Below are 16,890 nucleotides of genomic sequence, written 5' to 3'. Positions count from 1 at the left end.
AGGCGCCGGTCAAATAGGCACGCACACTGTGGCGTCTGGATATTTAGGTGCGGAGCACTGTGGCGCCCGTTCATTTAGGTGCTACTCCTAGTAAAGTCTGCAGATTGTATCAGCTTGGCAGGTAGGGCAATGCTTTTCACACAAAATGTTATATTGAACAAAAAACTATGTCATGGCTTCCATGAGTGAAGCTGCTTAAACCGGCAATGCTTTTAACACAAAATGTTACATTGAACGGAAAAAGTATATTCTATTTGAATGCGCTTGTTCAGCATTTATTTGCTGTTAGTCCAGGTTTGTGTCGGCAAAAGCTTTGTCAATAAATTATTCAAGTTTCCGAACATGACTGAGTTCACTTTTAGTGAGTCAAATAATAACTACACTAAACATCAAGTTAAAAATATACCGTAGCCTATATTCAAGCGGGTGGTAGGCTTGAGTGAAGAGTAACTTAGTTTTCCGTCAAAACCCCAACCAGGTTTAATAACGAGCAAAGTCGCACCATTATGCTTGCAACTTGTAGCTAGGGTTCATACGCCTTATAAAAATGTATTCATGTAGTAGAGCGTTGTCTCATACGTACTCGCAACACGACCAATCAATCCCGAGTAGAAGTAATTGCGAAAGATAACAGATTAAGTAAAGTTCCATCGGGCTGCAACCTGTGTTCAGGATGCATATCAAATGTCCTGTGGAGATGTGCTAATATCAATAGTAGTAGAGCGTTGTCTCGCACCTCATCTCCACATGCGCATTAACAAAACAACACATTTTTGTGTTCAATATAACATTTTGTGTGAAAAGCATTGCCCTACCTGCCAACCTGGTACAATCTGCAGACTTTACTAGGAATAGCACCTAAGTCCTAAATGAACGGGCACCACAGTGCTCCGCACCTAAATATCCAGACGCCACAGTGTGCGCGCCTATTTGACCGGCGCCTAACTGTCTGCGCCTAAAAGACGTGGACCCTCAAGTGGTGCTGGTTCAACTCTTGGAGTGTGCGCTTGAGCAATGTATTCTAAGGACTGCTTTCCATTCAGTGGCACCTAATGGATTGAATAACTTCCTGGCAACAACACTTCAATCGGAAAACTTCACTTTATCAAGCTCGGTAACCGACCCCGCGTCAAAAGCCTCTGCAGGTATATAAAACTACCATGAATAACCAATCGAACAGACTATGTCGGATTGTTGGTTTAATTGTATATATAAATATTAAAGTTTATATATACTGCAAATTGTGAACCTTTATATATGCTTGACTTAGTGATTGTATATACTTTTTAATAAATTGATACTATTGTTGTTACTTGATGACAGGCAGCATTTCGACTAGGAAACCGCAAGGTTATTAGGTGCCAGTCCTTTCTCCATTATTATATATATGTGTTCTATTGTGTATTATAACTACTCAATTTTCTCCTGTTGAAAGAACAAATAAAAAAACTTCTCTCTTTCTCTTTCAGTTTGAGGATAAAGATTCAAAACCAACCAACTAGATGCTTAGATACAACTAGAAATGTATGAACAGTAGAACAGTTATGTTGTGATGTTCATTACCCAGTTGACAGAAAGTTTTATCTTTATGTAAATTTATTCTTGACTCTTGAAACAATTTTTACAAAAAATGTCTATGATAGTAAACATTGGTGTATGAGCCAGGAGGTCAGTTTCTCATCTGTTGCCAAAAAAGATGCAATTTTGGATAATCTACAAATATTGAGGCAATGATTGCTGAACTCGTAGCCCCAAAATGAAATCAATTAGAAAAATTAAAAGTTACACAAAATATGTAGTCTACTGCAGGATTTTTATTTGTCATACTCACACAAGTAATGAAAATTTCAAAATCAGTATGATGCAGAGCCTGCTTTAAATGCCCAATTTCATTTATTTATGCAACTGTATTATGCCTATTTGGCTCCCACAAAGTATTGACTTATTTGAATGTGGGTTCTTCCTTCATGCAACAGCACAAAGTAACACCTATTTTATTGAACGTTATGCAATGCAGATCCCATCCTGTATCATGTTTGGGCAACTACCAAATGAACTAGTCTGATGCAGAAGAGACAGAGTTTTTAAAAAAATGAATTATGTCTTTACTCTTTATGCTGAAATAACATTCAAACTTTAACATATTTAGTTTGTGTTCATAACTTAATGATAGTGCAATGATATCTGTAATCATAGATATGAAATTATCTGCAAACCTTCATACTTCTGCCCAAAATAGTGATACTGTAGTAAAAAGCTGCGAAACATAGGCTACAAACTTTATACTTCATGTTCAGCTGATAGTTTGTTTACTTGCTTAAAAGAATTGGAAATTTTCAAAATTGATATTAGCTTTAGATTAACATGTTTAAAAAGTAACATGAAAATACTCAAAATATTTGAGAAAATGCTTTTTAAAGTGACTGGAATTATTCTTTTGCATTTGAAAGTAAGCTTTCAAGTTTGAACAAAGTTTTCAGTAATTACTACATAAAAGATAAAATCAATGTTATTTAAATGCAGAAATGAGAAGCCTGCTGACAATGTCTTGTAGTCGGATGTAAAAACAGTCTAAAATGATCCAAGAGATTGAAAGACTTAATACAGCTAAGGAAAACGTGTTTTTTTAGTCATTGCCTTGTTTTCATTCGATGATTAGTCTTTTCATTTTTTTTTTTCTTCCAACCATTGCTTTTATTTCCAAGTCTCCAAGATCATTATGACACTTATTAACAACACTAAACAAGCTTTTGCTTTCTGAAACCACAAAAAAGCATCCTTTGTAGTTCTTGGAGTGTGTGTGTGTGTGCATGATGCTGTATCTACTGGTATGGTGCTCTCAAGATTTTAAATATTTTTGAAGGCTTGTATTTTTGAAATATGTTACATATGGTAGCCTAATTATTTAAAACTGCATATCTCATAATTCATTATGTTTTATAGGGATGTGCAGTTGTGCACAAGTTTTAAAATGATTGAACCTGAGTAAAGAAGTTTAGAAAAAGGTAGAAGAAATATCAATGAAGCAGTCTGCTATATTTGCCGTTACATGGACCACTTACTGGATAATTCTGCCTATTATATTAGTTGGAAGTAAGATAAATGCTATGTGATCATATTTCACTTTAGTTCCCAACAAAATTCACTTGAGTCTAATTAATTAAAAGCTTAAACCGGTACCATGCTTTACATGTAGTTTGATATAGCTTGTATGTTTGCTGTTTCCTAAGTTTGGTGAGCCGAGTATAATTACATACTAATCTATGTATTAACTGTTTGTGTGGTGAATGGTGATATTGTTTCCTTTGCAGGCATTATATTCCGGTACAATCTTTTATCTTGTATATACTTTCTATTCCTTTTGGTTTTGCCCTTTTCACCACAATTATTGCCTAATAAAATATGTAAGTAACTGTACAAACTTTTCAATTGAAGATAAATTTCATGTAATAAAGAGCTTTATAGAACAAAATGGCTTAAAATTGCACTACGTCATCTGGGGCTATTTTGTATACGTAACTTTGATTAACCTTAATAAACTGAGTTTATATTAAAATATTCTACTATAAGCTGCTTTTGCAAGGCTGCTGAAATTCACAGCAGTGGTACTTTAAATCTTGATTACCTGTGATTTCATGATTTAAGCATGTTAGTGTTAAACCTTCTTTAAGCAAAGTGTGTGATCAAAGTAACTTTTGTAAAGGAGTTACATTGACTCTTTTTTTTTAATTTTATGTCTGATCGAAGCAACCTAGGCTGCTTTGATCAGACATTTAAAAAAAAAACATTCAAACAACTAAATTGGGAAAAAATATTGCTTAAGTTGTTTTGTATACCTACAATGCCCAGATAAAAGTTTAATTTCAACCACTACTGGTTTATGCCATCTATTATTATCAACATGAAAAGGTGAAAACCCTATCAAAGTAGCTCCAGATGACGGTGTATGAACGACTGAACATGTTTATGAATTTAAATGTATGTATAATATAGTTAAACAATATGTACTATCCATTTTATAGTTAATTCAAGATGTCAATGTGAATGCAAGAAAGCAGATCCTTAACTGACAAGATAGGCTAAGTCATGACACTTTGACAAATACAAGATGTTGTTGAGATTAATTTTCATTCTTGATTGAGCGTGATGATGTTGACTGAAAGAGAAAATCGTAAACCTAATGTTTTTTTATTTCAATTTATGTGTGTTGATACTGTGATGCATATCTAATTCTATTGTTTATTTCATTCTCTAGCAATATGGTCAGGTTTCTCAGTGGCACTAGCTACCATGTCTGGATTGTTTCTATTGACCTGCTCGATATTTCAAATTGTGTTGTTGGTATATTCACCGTATGGCTCTTTGGTAGGAGACGAATGTAAGTTATTGACTACAGAGTGGTAGTGTCTACTGCTAACTGTTGGAAATAATTTGTGTTATGCATTTCAACATTTGTTTTGTAACTTTAATTAATATTGGTCGATTTATTGTTATGGTATTAATTATTACTTTAATAAAATGATCCCATAAATTTTTTTAAAGTGTTTAATGCACCAAAAATCTATTCAACATGCTTCAGACTTGATTGATCCATTTTAATTATTTATGAACCATTTGCTTTTTACACTATTGTCAATTTCCATACCTTATTTTTTGTGTGTCATAAGTTACTGTTATGAATATTTTGTTTCTTGATTATTATATTTTTAGGTTCACAAGCAGAAAGAATTGCAAGATATGTTGGCTTTGAAAGGTGATTATTTTTTAGCTTCGGCTACATTGTTGCTTTTTTCTGCAAGTCAATTTCTCCTAATCATTGAAAAGGTGTTGTGAAAACACTTCCTTCTTTACAATGTCCTCCCCTGGTGCTTGCTGGTTTCGTTGGCTCTATTCTTTCCACAAAAATAAGAGTTAAACTGGTGGTGGTCGAATATCCTTGTGGCATGATTTAGTGGTGCAATATTGACGAGCCCAGCCTCATGGGCGAAACACGGTGTCTTTCGCTGTCAATTCTTGCTGCAATCGGCCGCCAAGACACAATGAAAAGGCGTTGCGTTTTCAGCATATTATATTGATTGTATTTGGGTTTTTTGTTTATTGACAAGAATGTGAGAATGATCTCATCACAATGAATGATGATGATGACAAGAAAGTATTTAATTTTACTACAAAAGGACTGAAGAAGAACATTTATCTTGGACAGAGCACAAAGTTAGACCAGTAGTCAAAAGGGCGGGGTTGATGTGTCAAAATTGTTGTTCATAGGATGGATCAAAGACAAGTCAACCCAGTGTAGTACTGTATAAGCTTCCTAAAGATTGTTACAAAGCTTTATTTTAACAGATTTATTGAGATACGACTATTTTAGGAACCCTTCATAGACCTTTTGTTGCTTCACTAGAATCATTGTGTTGTTTCAGATTTGATCATGTGGACATTGGAAATGTTTTCAGGCTTCTTCTTCCTGATGTCATTGTATTTCTTGTGGCACTTTTATCATATGTTTTAATAAGAAAAACAACAAGTAAGAAAATTTGTAGATGGCTAGCACTGCATTAAATATATCCAAAAACAAATTTATGATTAAGAAAAAATATTTCAAATTAAACTACTGCAATTTGTATTCTCTGAAAAAAATCGGAATTACCTACTTTGATTGATTTGATCTTTGTCCTCGGACTGGAAAAGCTTCGTTTTAAGAGATATTTGAAATTTGTGGTAGCGAAATTGTTAAAATGCTTATCTTCCTCTTATCTGAAGCTGGTTTGACACCCATCGAAGCTTAATGTTAAAAAACGTCGCATCTCTTTGGGTCTATCCAAAGTGTAATAATTTAGATGCAGATGCGGGCGTATCTGCTGATGGAAGGGTAGGCAAAGGAAAAGAAACTGATTTTTCAAATTTTTATTAAATAAAAATCATCTATTAAACCACATTTATAAAGTATACTATAAGGAAAAAAAAAACGTGTGACTTGCAGTGCAGTATTTTATTGTATAAATTAGTACATTGTTGTATGGAAAAGAGCTTTTAAAACAAGGGTATTTATGTTTTCAATATTACTTTCATTCTTGCAGTTTTGTAGAAAAAGAGATCGTTTGGTTATAATTTTTTGTTTTCAGATTCCATGACTGCCCTCATATCCAGTGGAAGTAATAGATATAATATTCAATCGAAAATATCTTCTGTGAGATTAAAAAATGAATTATTGCTGTGCTTAAACATGCTGTTCATGGCATTAGCAGGTATTAGCACGTATTTAAGAAAATGCTGACATTAGAATCCTGGACTTGTCGTTATGACCGTATCTAAATTTTCGCACTTAGCATTTTTTTTTTGATTTGTCATGCTCCTTTACTTTTAATAATGTTTTAGTGACTGAAACAGTTTTGCTGTCAACGTTTTTGCAAACGGGGTATCTTGCCCATCTCCTTTAACCTAAGGCTTAAACAAAACTAAAAAAGAACAGTGCTTTAATTAGAAGAATATTATATATGCTTTTTTTAAAGGTATTAAAAAGTTAGTTTATCCCAGTTACATTTTGTCAATTTGATTGAAGACGTTTAAAAACGATTTAGAAATAATAACCGATCAAAAATGATTATAGTCATTTTTAGGTGAGGAAATATTTCAAGAGCTTCTAATGTTATTGTGCCAAATTAAACTTTTAATGAAAAATTATATAGTTTTACTGGAATTGTATGCAGCTATACGACATCTTGTCGGCAGTAGAAGGAAACTGATGGCCAGTGTACAGTATTTGTTGTAAATTATTCGAACCGATCACTAACTTTTCTTAGCAATTAACATTTAAAATGTTCTTTATGGTTCTTATAACTTTAAACTGGATCTTGGAGGATTTGCAAAGAAGTGGTCAATTTCTTATCATAAAACAACTTTCTGTTTCCAAACAAATTACCAAGATTGTAATCTTTCTTTTGTTTTTTAGGTATTGCCTTCCCAAATATCATATCTTTTGTTTACTGTGTTGTGTTTATTATTCTTGGCATGATATGGTCCTTTCAATATCCGATGCTCACTCCAGCTATAGCTGGCTTAAGGTAAGCGAAAGTACATGCCAATCTTTCCTAGATGGTAGACCAATCGGTAACCTTTCATGTCTTAGTGTTGCCCGTTTTGTCTTCCAGGGCGTCGTTGAATGTTTTGACAGTGATTCAGTTATTACTTCTATACGTTTATCAAATGCCATTTATGCAAACCTGGCTTCCACCAGATGATCTTTCTTCGAGGTACGTTTTTTTCACGTTGGTGTTGATTTGTTTGTGTGTACAATTATAACTTTATACGACGTAGCGGGTGCACTTTTTCACAACTGGTAGTGCTAGACCAGGGGTTCCCAACCTTTTTCGCTGTTCGTACCCCTTTGTCAGGTCAGAGCATTCTTCGTACCCCAAAACAATTCTGATTGAATATTTCAGGCATTTATTACTAAATTAAATTGCTTTTATATGACAGCTCAATTAAACGTTAAACCGATATTTCACACAAAAATGCTATAAAATCAAAAGAAATTAAATGTCACTTATTTTGTTTGTCACTTCTCAGTGAGATATTTGTTGCTACTTCATGATAAAATCCTCTCAAACGATGGTTCCATTTTACTCAAGGCAACATCTTCATTCAGTTGCAGACGATTTATGTACTTATTCTTGAATCTTGATATACATCATGGTCGAAAAGCCACTTTCACAGTAATAAGTTGTTGAGAAGAGAATTAACACTGTCATGGCTTCCATATAGAGCGAGAGCCAGGTCGATTTATTTGACTGTCTGGGTCAGTAAGGTTTGACAAGTGTTTCTAGACTGAAATTTTGTGTAGATTTCAAAAATAAACCTCTTACTTGCACTAGCCTGACCGTTTTTGTTATATTAAGCATTTTCCGAGATGATACCTGTAAATATCGCTATATCCGACTAAGGGTGCACCATTTGCCCCCGACCTTTAGCAAAAAGCCTGAACTTTTTTTTGCTTATGAGGTTATCTTAGAAAACAACTTTTGCAAAGTTTCATTTTGATTGGACAAAGTTTAACCCCCCCACCCGGCCATTTTCTAAGGAGACTAACGGCATTTTCTTCACATTATCGCCACTAGATGGAGCTGCTTACAAGATGCAACTGCATATTTACTTTGGAAACATACCCCTCTTGATTCTGCATAATTTAAAAAAAAATTTATCTGAATTGGCCAATGGGAAGCAGAAATATGGGCAGTTTTGTACTCTCCCCTAGCGCAATACTGCCTCTAGTGGCCAAAACATAACAACAATTATCTCCTTAAATGTCCATCCAATTGAAGCAAAACTGGTGTCTAACCCCCCATTTTCAAGGGTGGTGACTGGTGAGTTCATTTTTGCTGCTAGTTTTAAAGATTCTATCCACTAGGTGGCAGAAAACTTGTTTTTCATAAGTTTAAGCCAGGGGTGGGGAACCTGCGGCCCGCGGGCCGAATGTGGCCCGCGTGACTGTTCCATGTGGCCCGCGTCAAAATTTCTTTACCGAAAATATATTGAAACAACAGCTCAAAAAAGAGTAGGCTCTGCATTCTCGGTATATTGCGAATGGCCGTCGATGAAAAATGAAACGAAACGAAGTCGATCAGTTTATGAATAATCAGGGAAACCATGTCGTTGAACTCACTGATAGCCAATGGTTGTGTGACCTAGCGTTTATGGTTGACATTAGCAAGCACCTCTCCGAGCTCAACGTCAAGTTGCAGCGACCGAATCAGCTTTTGAACTCCTTGTTTGCAAAAGTGAAATCATTTGAAGCTAAACTACATCTGTGGAAAGTACAACTTGAAAACAATAAGATGTTCCTAATAATGATGTTCCTAATAACTTCCAAGATGAAATAGTAGATCTCCAGAATGACGGTACGTTGAAAGCGATGTACCAAAACATCCCACTGCTCAACTTTTATCAACGCTACATAAATGCTGATGATTTTCCAGTCATGCGGAAACATGCTTTGAAATATGTGTCTCTGTTTGGAAGCACCTACCGTTGCGAACAGCTTTTTTTCAAATTGAATCTAACAAAAAGTCGGCTTCGCTCCAGACTGACTGATTAAAGCGTGAAGATGCAGTTAAGAGTTGCAACATCTTCCGTGTCAGCAGACATCACACGACTCACCAAAAATAAATACTTTCAGCCATCCCACTAGCTGTGAAAGTGAAATAAATCATTATCTACTTCGCTGCATTTTTTATCTGTAAATAAAATTTCGAAATTTTTAGTGGCCCGCTTGTGTTATTTCTCATTTTATGTGGCCCGCAATACTAAAAAGGTTCCCCACCCCTGGTTTAAGCTAACGTAACCGCTTGGACTTGACTTCAAATATGCAAAGTTTCAACAAATGCAACTCATTGAGATGTATATCATCGAAAACAAACAAAGAAAGAACAGTGCAACATCTATTGTAATTGTGATAGATATTGTACAGCAATAACCTTACACGAATTTCACGTCATAAAGGTCACACAGGTAATGAAACAGTAAACTCGCAATTAGATTGTCAGATACCATGACGCTGAATCTATTTTCCTATTTCTATGGTTTGGTAATTTTTTTCGGGAATTCTCTACTACTTGTAAAATATTTTGGTATCGTTCTTCCTTGAGAGCAGTCCCATGAAAATCCTGGACCAGTTTGACTCCTCGCTCTGCTGTGTTATTATCCATCATCCAATGCTGGAAATAATTCAATTCACCAGCAAAAAAGTAACTATCGAAAGAATCAACCAGCATCTTTAAATGGGAAATAATTTCATTTTTGACATTTTGCAGCAAAGAGTTATTTGCAATTTGATCAAGACAAGAAAAATTAGCAAGGTTTCCATTTTTAGCAACAGCAAGTAAAAAAACACATTGTTATGAGACAATGAGGCTTCTTAGCCTACCGTACTAAATAACAACAATGATTTGTAGATAATTTTTTTTTAAGCAAAGACGGTAATGGCATAATATCATCTACAATTCCAAAATACAACTGTACTTTGAAATCTGTTTGAAAAGCTGCTCTGTGGCACAAGATCCTTCGTACCCCTTGATGTTTAATCTCGTACCCCCAAGGGGTACGAGTACCCCCGGTTGGGAACCGCTGTGCTAGACAGCTATGTTATTGATTAATAAGCTGGTTTAATTAAACTGATCGTTATCGACCGTTAGTGAAGAATCAAAAGTACATTTGGTCAGAGGCCGCAAGCAGGATGTTCCCACTAGGAAGAAATACAACAACGCCCAGAACTTCTGGCTAGAAAATCTACGTCAAATAATAATCAATTTTTTGAGCCTACGGCCAACTGAAAAGTTGTTGTACACCTTTCCAACTAAGCACAGTACTATAAAAAGTTGCTTTGTGTCAACGTTTTAAGGGTATTTTAAAGGGGTCCATTGAGTGGTAAATTTTTGGTTTAATCTTGAATCTAGCGAAGGTGGTCACACGTCACGCAGAGTCAAGCGATTGGTCAAAATACATCATATTGTAAATGGTACCTTATTAGGCTTAATGTCCAATTGTTTACAGCTTCAAAATTATTAGAAACAAGCTATCGTAATTAAAAAAAGAAACAACTTAGCGTAAGCTTGCACATAAATATTCGATTCCGAGGCCGTAGCTAGTACTATATCACTTTCGGCCCTGAGTTTAAAAAAGGCCGAATCTGGTCAGAGCTGTAGCCAGAGTTGCTTCCATCATTATAGACTATTTCTGACTTTGTAATATATACATAGTTCTAAAAAATCGACTCTCTGTCTGTGCAGTCAATACTATTCTGAAAATACATTCTAAGTTATAATACAGTATTTACAATGATAAGAATAATCTATGTATTGGGACATCAATTTTCGTCGTGTTTGAAATATGCAAGCTTACAATGAAGTTGAATACTGTGGATTGGATTGCTAATACGGTAATAAATTTGAGTTCTATCCGTTATCGTTCGATCATGTCGTTGTCAATAAATCTTGCTATGGCTCAGCCACATGCTTTTGATCGATGTCAAACTAAGATCTCTTTGAGATTTCTTCGCGCTCTACCATTCGATCTAGAATGGTTGAAAGCAAAGGCGTTATTTTTTAGATTCTATTTTTATGATGATATATCCACTCGTCGTCATCCGATTGGCTAAACGATGTATCGTGATAAAAATATGATTGTTAGGCTAAATCTTCTAGACGAGACACGGAATTTATAATTTCTTTTTTTCTTTTGTTTGTAATTAAATGGTCTTTTTTTTCTTCAGACTGCTTGGCTTCACAGCAGTTATTTTAACGGATTGTAATGCGACTTACAAACTTCTGATGCAGCCAAATGTTTCATGGACAAAAATTGCCAATCCCTTTTGCTTATTTATGTTACACTGGACCTTAGCTGTTGGCGTGCGAATGTACTATCAAGATTTGCAGGTACATCAATGTTATGCCGCATATCTTATGCAAAATTTATACCAATGCAGCAAAAACGCACAGGCGTCTTTTAAGTATAAATACATCCTTTTTGTTATTTTTTTCATCGTTCGTATGTAGTTGGTTGTGTTAATAGGATTGATCAAGAAAAGCTGGTCAAAGCTGCTTTTCATAAATCGTATCAACGTTTAGCGAGGTTCCGACTCCCGCTTAACTGCTAAAGCTAAACATTAAAATTCCATCGGCATGTTTCACTAGGTTCAGTTTAGTTTCATGTTGGGTAACGTCAAATTTGTATGTGTAAAATATTTTCAGTTGTCAGTTAGGCCTAGCTTTGGGCTGTTTAAATTTGACTTTTGCCAAAAAACGTTATATTCAATTCAAGGAATCAAGGGTGTCTGTCATATCCACTACATTTTCTTGATGCGTGAGAATTTTTTACATTTAACATTGAAGTTTCACATTTTGTAAATCATTTCAGTAACTTACATTTTATCAATTTTTTTTTGTTAAAAAAGCATTTTTTGATACCGATCTGGCAAAAGCAAGTAGGCTACCAGCATACGAAAAAATCAAGCCCAAGTTATTGCAACTTTGCAAGAACATATATACTAAATATCTACTCTTGGAATTATAAAATGTTAGCGCGATATATCTTGTGGCTTGTTGGATAATCATTCAGCTAACCATTTTATCTTCATTTACAAATATTTTTATGGTAATTATTTTACAGATACTGTTCTCAAATAATAGTTTTTTACTCGTTTGAAACTACTGTACTGCACGTTATCAACGTAACTTACCAAAGTGTATTGCTTTGCGTGTCCTCTCACTGGCCAATATATCGCTTTGTTTGGCTTGTTTACAAACATTGTGGTCGACTGAAATGCATAAAGGCCTTTTCACATCACGTTGTGTTGAAAAGGTTTTTGATGCATTGTTTACACAAAGCGACGGACAGCCGTTCGCGAAAATTTTTTTCCCACCAGATTTCTGTCTCATTTACATATTTTGGTAAAAGTTTGTATTAAAACCGTGTGAATGCAACATTTTCTCGTTGGCACGGTTGGTTCAGTGGTTTCATCCTCTGCCTACTGATCGGGAGAACGAGGGTTCGACGCCCGTCGTAGTCAAACTTTTTTTTTCTTTAAATTAATTTTTTGCGGTGCACAAGAGCTTTTCAAAAAAGTAGGGTTAGGGAAAGCTTATATTTTATTATCATTGCACAAATTCATTGGCAAATAGTTATTTCGCAATCTGAATCAACCAATCTCTCAAAACACTTTCGGAAAATCTTACTTTTAGAGTGACTAGAATCAATGAGACAAAAATCTCGTGGGAAAAAAAATTTTGCCAGCCGTTCATGCCTCGCCACAGATTCTTTCGTACGGTACATCAAAGCGTATCATTAACGGTTGAAAGCATTCTTTAAGAATTGCATGGCTTTAACGTGGTTATAATAGTTACAAAGCAACTAATCAATCAATCAAGTTTATTTTCGGCATAGCTCCACATTCATTTTCAAAGTACACATCAGGAGATATAACAAATAGCTTTTTTTTTTTATATGGAAACTACACCATGGAGGCACCGAAAAAACCACGCGGTTATCTAAGTCAAGATGCCCCCACATGGGATGTTTTACTGGATACAATATATAATTGGATTAATAGTACAGAAAAAACAAACAAACACAAAGAAAAACAACAACAACAAAAAAGAAAAAAAAAAGTTATCAACAACAGTAGCCTAAAGCAACAATATAATCACAAAATGACACTTAAATGGGTCAGTAACTAGTAGCCTAGGACAGTTTATCAATGCCAACAATGTAAATAATGCCAAAAATCAGCTTTAGTAATTTGAAATGAGTTGTTTATGGGCTTTATGGCTTCTGCATCACTTTTATCCAATTGGCACCACTGTGGCAGATGCCATCTTTCATATAACTTGTGCTGATCGTTGAAAGTCAACACTAACAGCAATACTCTCTTACTAACCCTTGACCCAGGTTTTGGAACAGGCAAAATCTGAAACTATTTCAACTGCAAATGTGTTGTTACGTCGTATTAGAGATACAGAGAGAAAGGTAAACCTTAGAAGAAATGCTTGACACAACATTAACTTCTTAATCTACTTTTTTGTGAATTTGTGATTTGTTACTTTCAGTGTGACTCTTTGATTTGTTTAGCATGATTTATTTTGCTCATAACCCGGTTTAGCTTGTTCACCAGAAAAACATACCATGCTCAAAAGCTGTGCTCCAGTCCAGGGCTTTTCAAACTTTTTTGTTGTGCGACTCTATGTCAGAAAATAACTCTTTATGCGACTCTTTGGTGGGCTGTTTCCTGAGTAAACTACCCACTGTCAGCTCATTTTTTAAAACTTAGTTTAGCGACTCTAAAATTACGATTTGTGACCCCGTTTAGGGTCGTGACCCATAGTTTGGAAGCCCTGCTCTGGTCAACAGCGCCCTTCAATGAACAGTTTCATCTTCAATCGTCGCAAGATTGTTCTGCCATTGCTTGCATGCAACTTGTTTCCAATTACTTCATAACACTTTACATTCAAATTAATGGATCAGGAATATTAGCTTGGTGATGATGATTAGCATGATTAATTGATTATTGCTAGATCATGATTATTATTATTTTATCTTTCTCTACTTATCTTTGGCTACTTTTTTGTATTCTCAAACCAGTTTGCAATGTAATGATACGTTGCTTACTTTCATTCTGCTACGTTTCTATTGTATGTCATCGGCCGTTGAATGTTGCATTGCTGTTTGCGGTGAAAGTTTGGTTCTACTGTGTTTCAGTTGTGCAAGCCTTGCGATTGTTGATATTAAATCAATGAACAAACGGATATTAATAACATGCTTTGGCCAGTTCAGTTTGTTTTTGATCGAAACAGCAAAAACAACTCATGTGAAACAGCAGAGGTTTACACGGTAAAGGTTTCAAAATACAAACGTTAAAGAATGAGAAATATGCTCGTCAAAAGTAGACGATTTATTTGCAGGTGTTCTTTTTTTGTCGTACGTTTTAACTTTTACCTCCCAATCAGCAAATCGGTCGTTTTTATTAGCACAAAGAAGTAATTTAAGTTTTTAGTTACGTTTACTCGCTCCTTTTTTGGCTTTAACTATTATTTAACATAAAATAATTTGAATCATAAGATATGTTTGACTGGCCGCACCTTCTTCATTAAAAAGTATGTTTTATTGAAATCTTGGTCACATGATTGTTTATTTTAAATCAATTTTACACTCTCGTTAATCCTGCGGTTTGCTTTGCACTTGTAGAATTTTCATTATAAGCTCATTCTGTTGTAAGTGGCATGGTATTCTTCCACATAAAAATGGTGTATGAGCTCTGAAGAACTTGTCACTAATCCGGTAATAATGATGCATTCATGGCTAAAGCCTGTTTTAATCCTTGATTGTTTTTTGTGTTGCCAAACTATTTTGTGTTTTCTGATTGTATATAATTATTATACAGCACAATAATTATTTGGAAAGTTAGTTATCTTCACACCACTCACGTTAGATGCGCAATTGTGACATCATCATCAATAACCTTTCTGTGCCATCATTCGACTTCATTTTTTCATTGCGAATGATGCCACTTTACTAATCCTACAATATTTTAAACTTATGTTGCTGTCGCCTGTCGCTGGTGATTATCCTACTTAATGCAATTACTGCCGAACTCGTACACAATATTTTAAGATTATGTTATTAAACTGTTGTTGTTTTGATCTTAAAGACAAAGACAAATAATCGCAAATAACTGATAAAATATTTTCATGGCAGCCATTGATGCAAGAAGAGGAGCACCTTCCAAATTGCACGTCCATAACGCGATACGTTCAACATCGCGAATCCATATCACGATCCCCTCAACATCGCGAATCCTTAACGCGATCCCCTCAACATCGCGAATCCATAATGCGATCCCCTCAACATCGCGAGTCTATAACACGATCCCCTCAACGTAGTGAATCCATAACGCGATCCCCTCAACATCGTGAGTCCATAACGCGATCCCCTCAACATCGTGAGTCCATAACGCGATCCCCTCAACATCGCGAGTCCATTACGCGATCCCCTCAACGTAGTGGGTCCATTAGGCGATCCTCTCAACGTAGTGGGTCCATTAGGCGACCATCTTCTCGTGACCGGATGGAAGAACATCATGGTTTGTTAAAGATTTGTTTTTTGCTTGTCTTTAAATGCACATCATTTGTGGTTGTATTGTCGTTTCCAACTGCTAAAAATGTTTTGCTAACTTAGAACTAGAGCACTGCATTACAGTCATTTCATCACAACTTAATGATTATAGAATGTGTTTTTATTTAGCTTTGTATCCATCGTAGATCTAGATGTGTATTGCTTTCAGAGCTTCGCAAAGCAACCAGTGTCATAACATTCAACTTGCAAATAGTGTAGCCAGAAATTGTTAAATGGGAGTGTTCAAGTTCGTAATGTTATTACAAAAATAACAAATAGAGAATCTGTATAACAGAGCTGGTGCATTGTGATACAATTTGATTCATCAAATAGGTAACGAAGTCAGTAAGCATGTCATAAAGTGTATTAATTGTCAAGACAGAGCGAGCCATCGTATGCTGGAACGACTGCCGATCAGGGACGGTCTGGGAATATTGCTGTTACCAATGATTGACACTGTAATCCAACCTGGGTCTCAATCATAAAACTCGAACGTGCCAACTACCATCTCCCTACCATCGTGTCTAGCTTCTAATCAGGACTTTGCATTGAGTCATATTTGAATGGCTTTAATTGTTTGAGTCTCGTTATTCACAACAAGTCTTTTTTCAGGCCGAATCAATCGAAGATCAACAATACTCAAAGATTCCATTTTGCAGGACATTTCCCAATGGTTTGGCAACGTGCAGAAATACAGCTTCTACGTCATTGCGCTTACTGTCATGATGGTATGAAGAGGATTTCCTTGGTGTATCATCGTCTATCCGTGTTATTATTGAATTGCTGTACATAATTTATACACGTTATCATCGTTTGTGTAGCGGCATCCTACCTGTTACTGACATCTGACATGCATGTGCCATGTACATGGTACAAGCTTATAATTACAATCTTTGCTATGAGCTACATTTAACAGCGCTCATTTTGAGACAACTTCCTTTAACGTTAATCTTTGACGATTTTACTGTGTTTACATTGAATTAACATTAAAAAATAATGAATTTGCCGCATACCCAAGAGTCCAAGAGTTTAAATGTATTTAGCAGTCCCCGCTTGTTGAACCTACCTCTGGACTGGACGATTTTAGGTTTGTTAATTGAATAAACCAATTTCTCTGCCATCGTATGCACTAATGTCAGACTGTATTTGGCTATAAGTTGTTAATCCATTATCACAGTGCAGCAGTTATAGATAATAAAAATTTTCTTACTTCTTTACGGAAAAAATAGTATT

At 35.3% G+C, this 16,890-nt stretch overlaps 1 protein-coding gene across 1 annotated transcript in view; it reads left to right on the top strand.

The window, feature by feature from the left end:
* Positions 1-3,020: 3,020 nt before the first annotated feature.
* Positions 3,021-16,890, top strand: part of LOC145788534 (piezo-type mechanosensitive ion channel component 1-like) — a 50,690-nt gene continuing 36,820 nt past the window's right edge. Inside the window, exons 1-11 of the mRNA XM_082600295.1 lie at positions 3,021-3,093; positions 3,312-3,404; positions 4,256-4,378; positions 4,711-4,753; positions 5,421-5,524; positions 6,123-6,245; positions 6,950-7,061; positions 7,149-7,250; positions 11,264-11,426; positions 15,241-15,625; positions 16,270-16,385. Coding sequence (XP_082456421.1) covers positions 3,021-3,093; positions 3,312-3,404; positions 4,256-4,378; positions 4,711-4,753; positions 5,421-5,524; positions 6,123-6,245; positions 6,950-7,061; positions 7,149-7,250; positions 11,264-11,426; positions 15,241-15,625; positions 16,270-16,385 — 1,437 coding nt within the window. The remainder of the gene's footprint in view (positions 3,094-3,311; positions 3,405-4,255; positions 4,379-4,710; positions 4,754-5,420; positions 5,525-6,122; positions 6,246-6,949; positions 7,062-7,148; positions 7,251-11,263; positions 11,427-15,240; positions 15,626-16,269; positions 16,386-16,890) is intronic.

Source organism: Aplidium turbinatum, chromosome 2, assembly GCF_918807975.1.
Source record: "Aplidium turbinatum chromosome 2, kaAplTurb1.1, whole genome shotgun sequence".
NCBI classification, from domain to species: Eukaryota; Metazoa; Chordata; class Ascidiacea; order Aplousobranchia; family Polyclinidae; genus Aplidium; species Aplidium turbinatum.
Note: the sequence above shows the minus strand (reverse complement) of the source record. Positions and strands in the feature narration are given on the sequence as shown.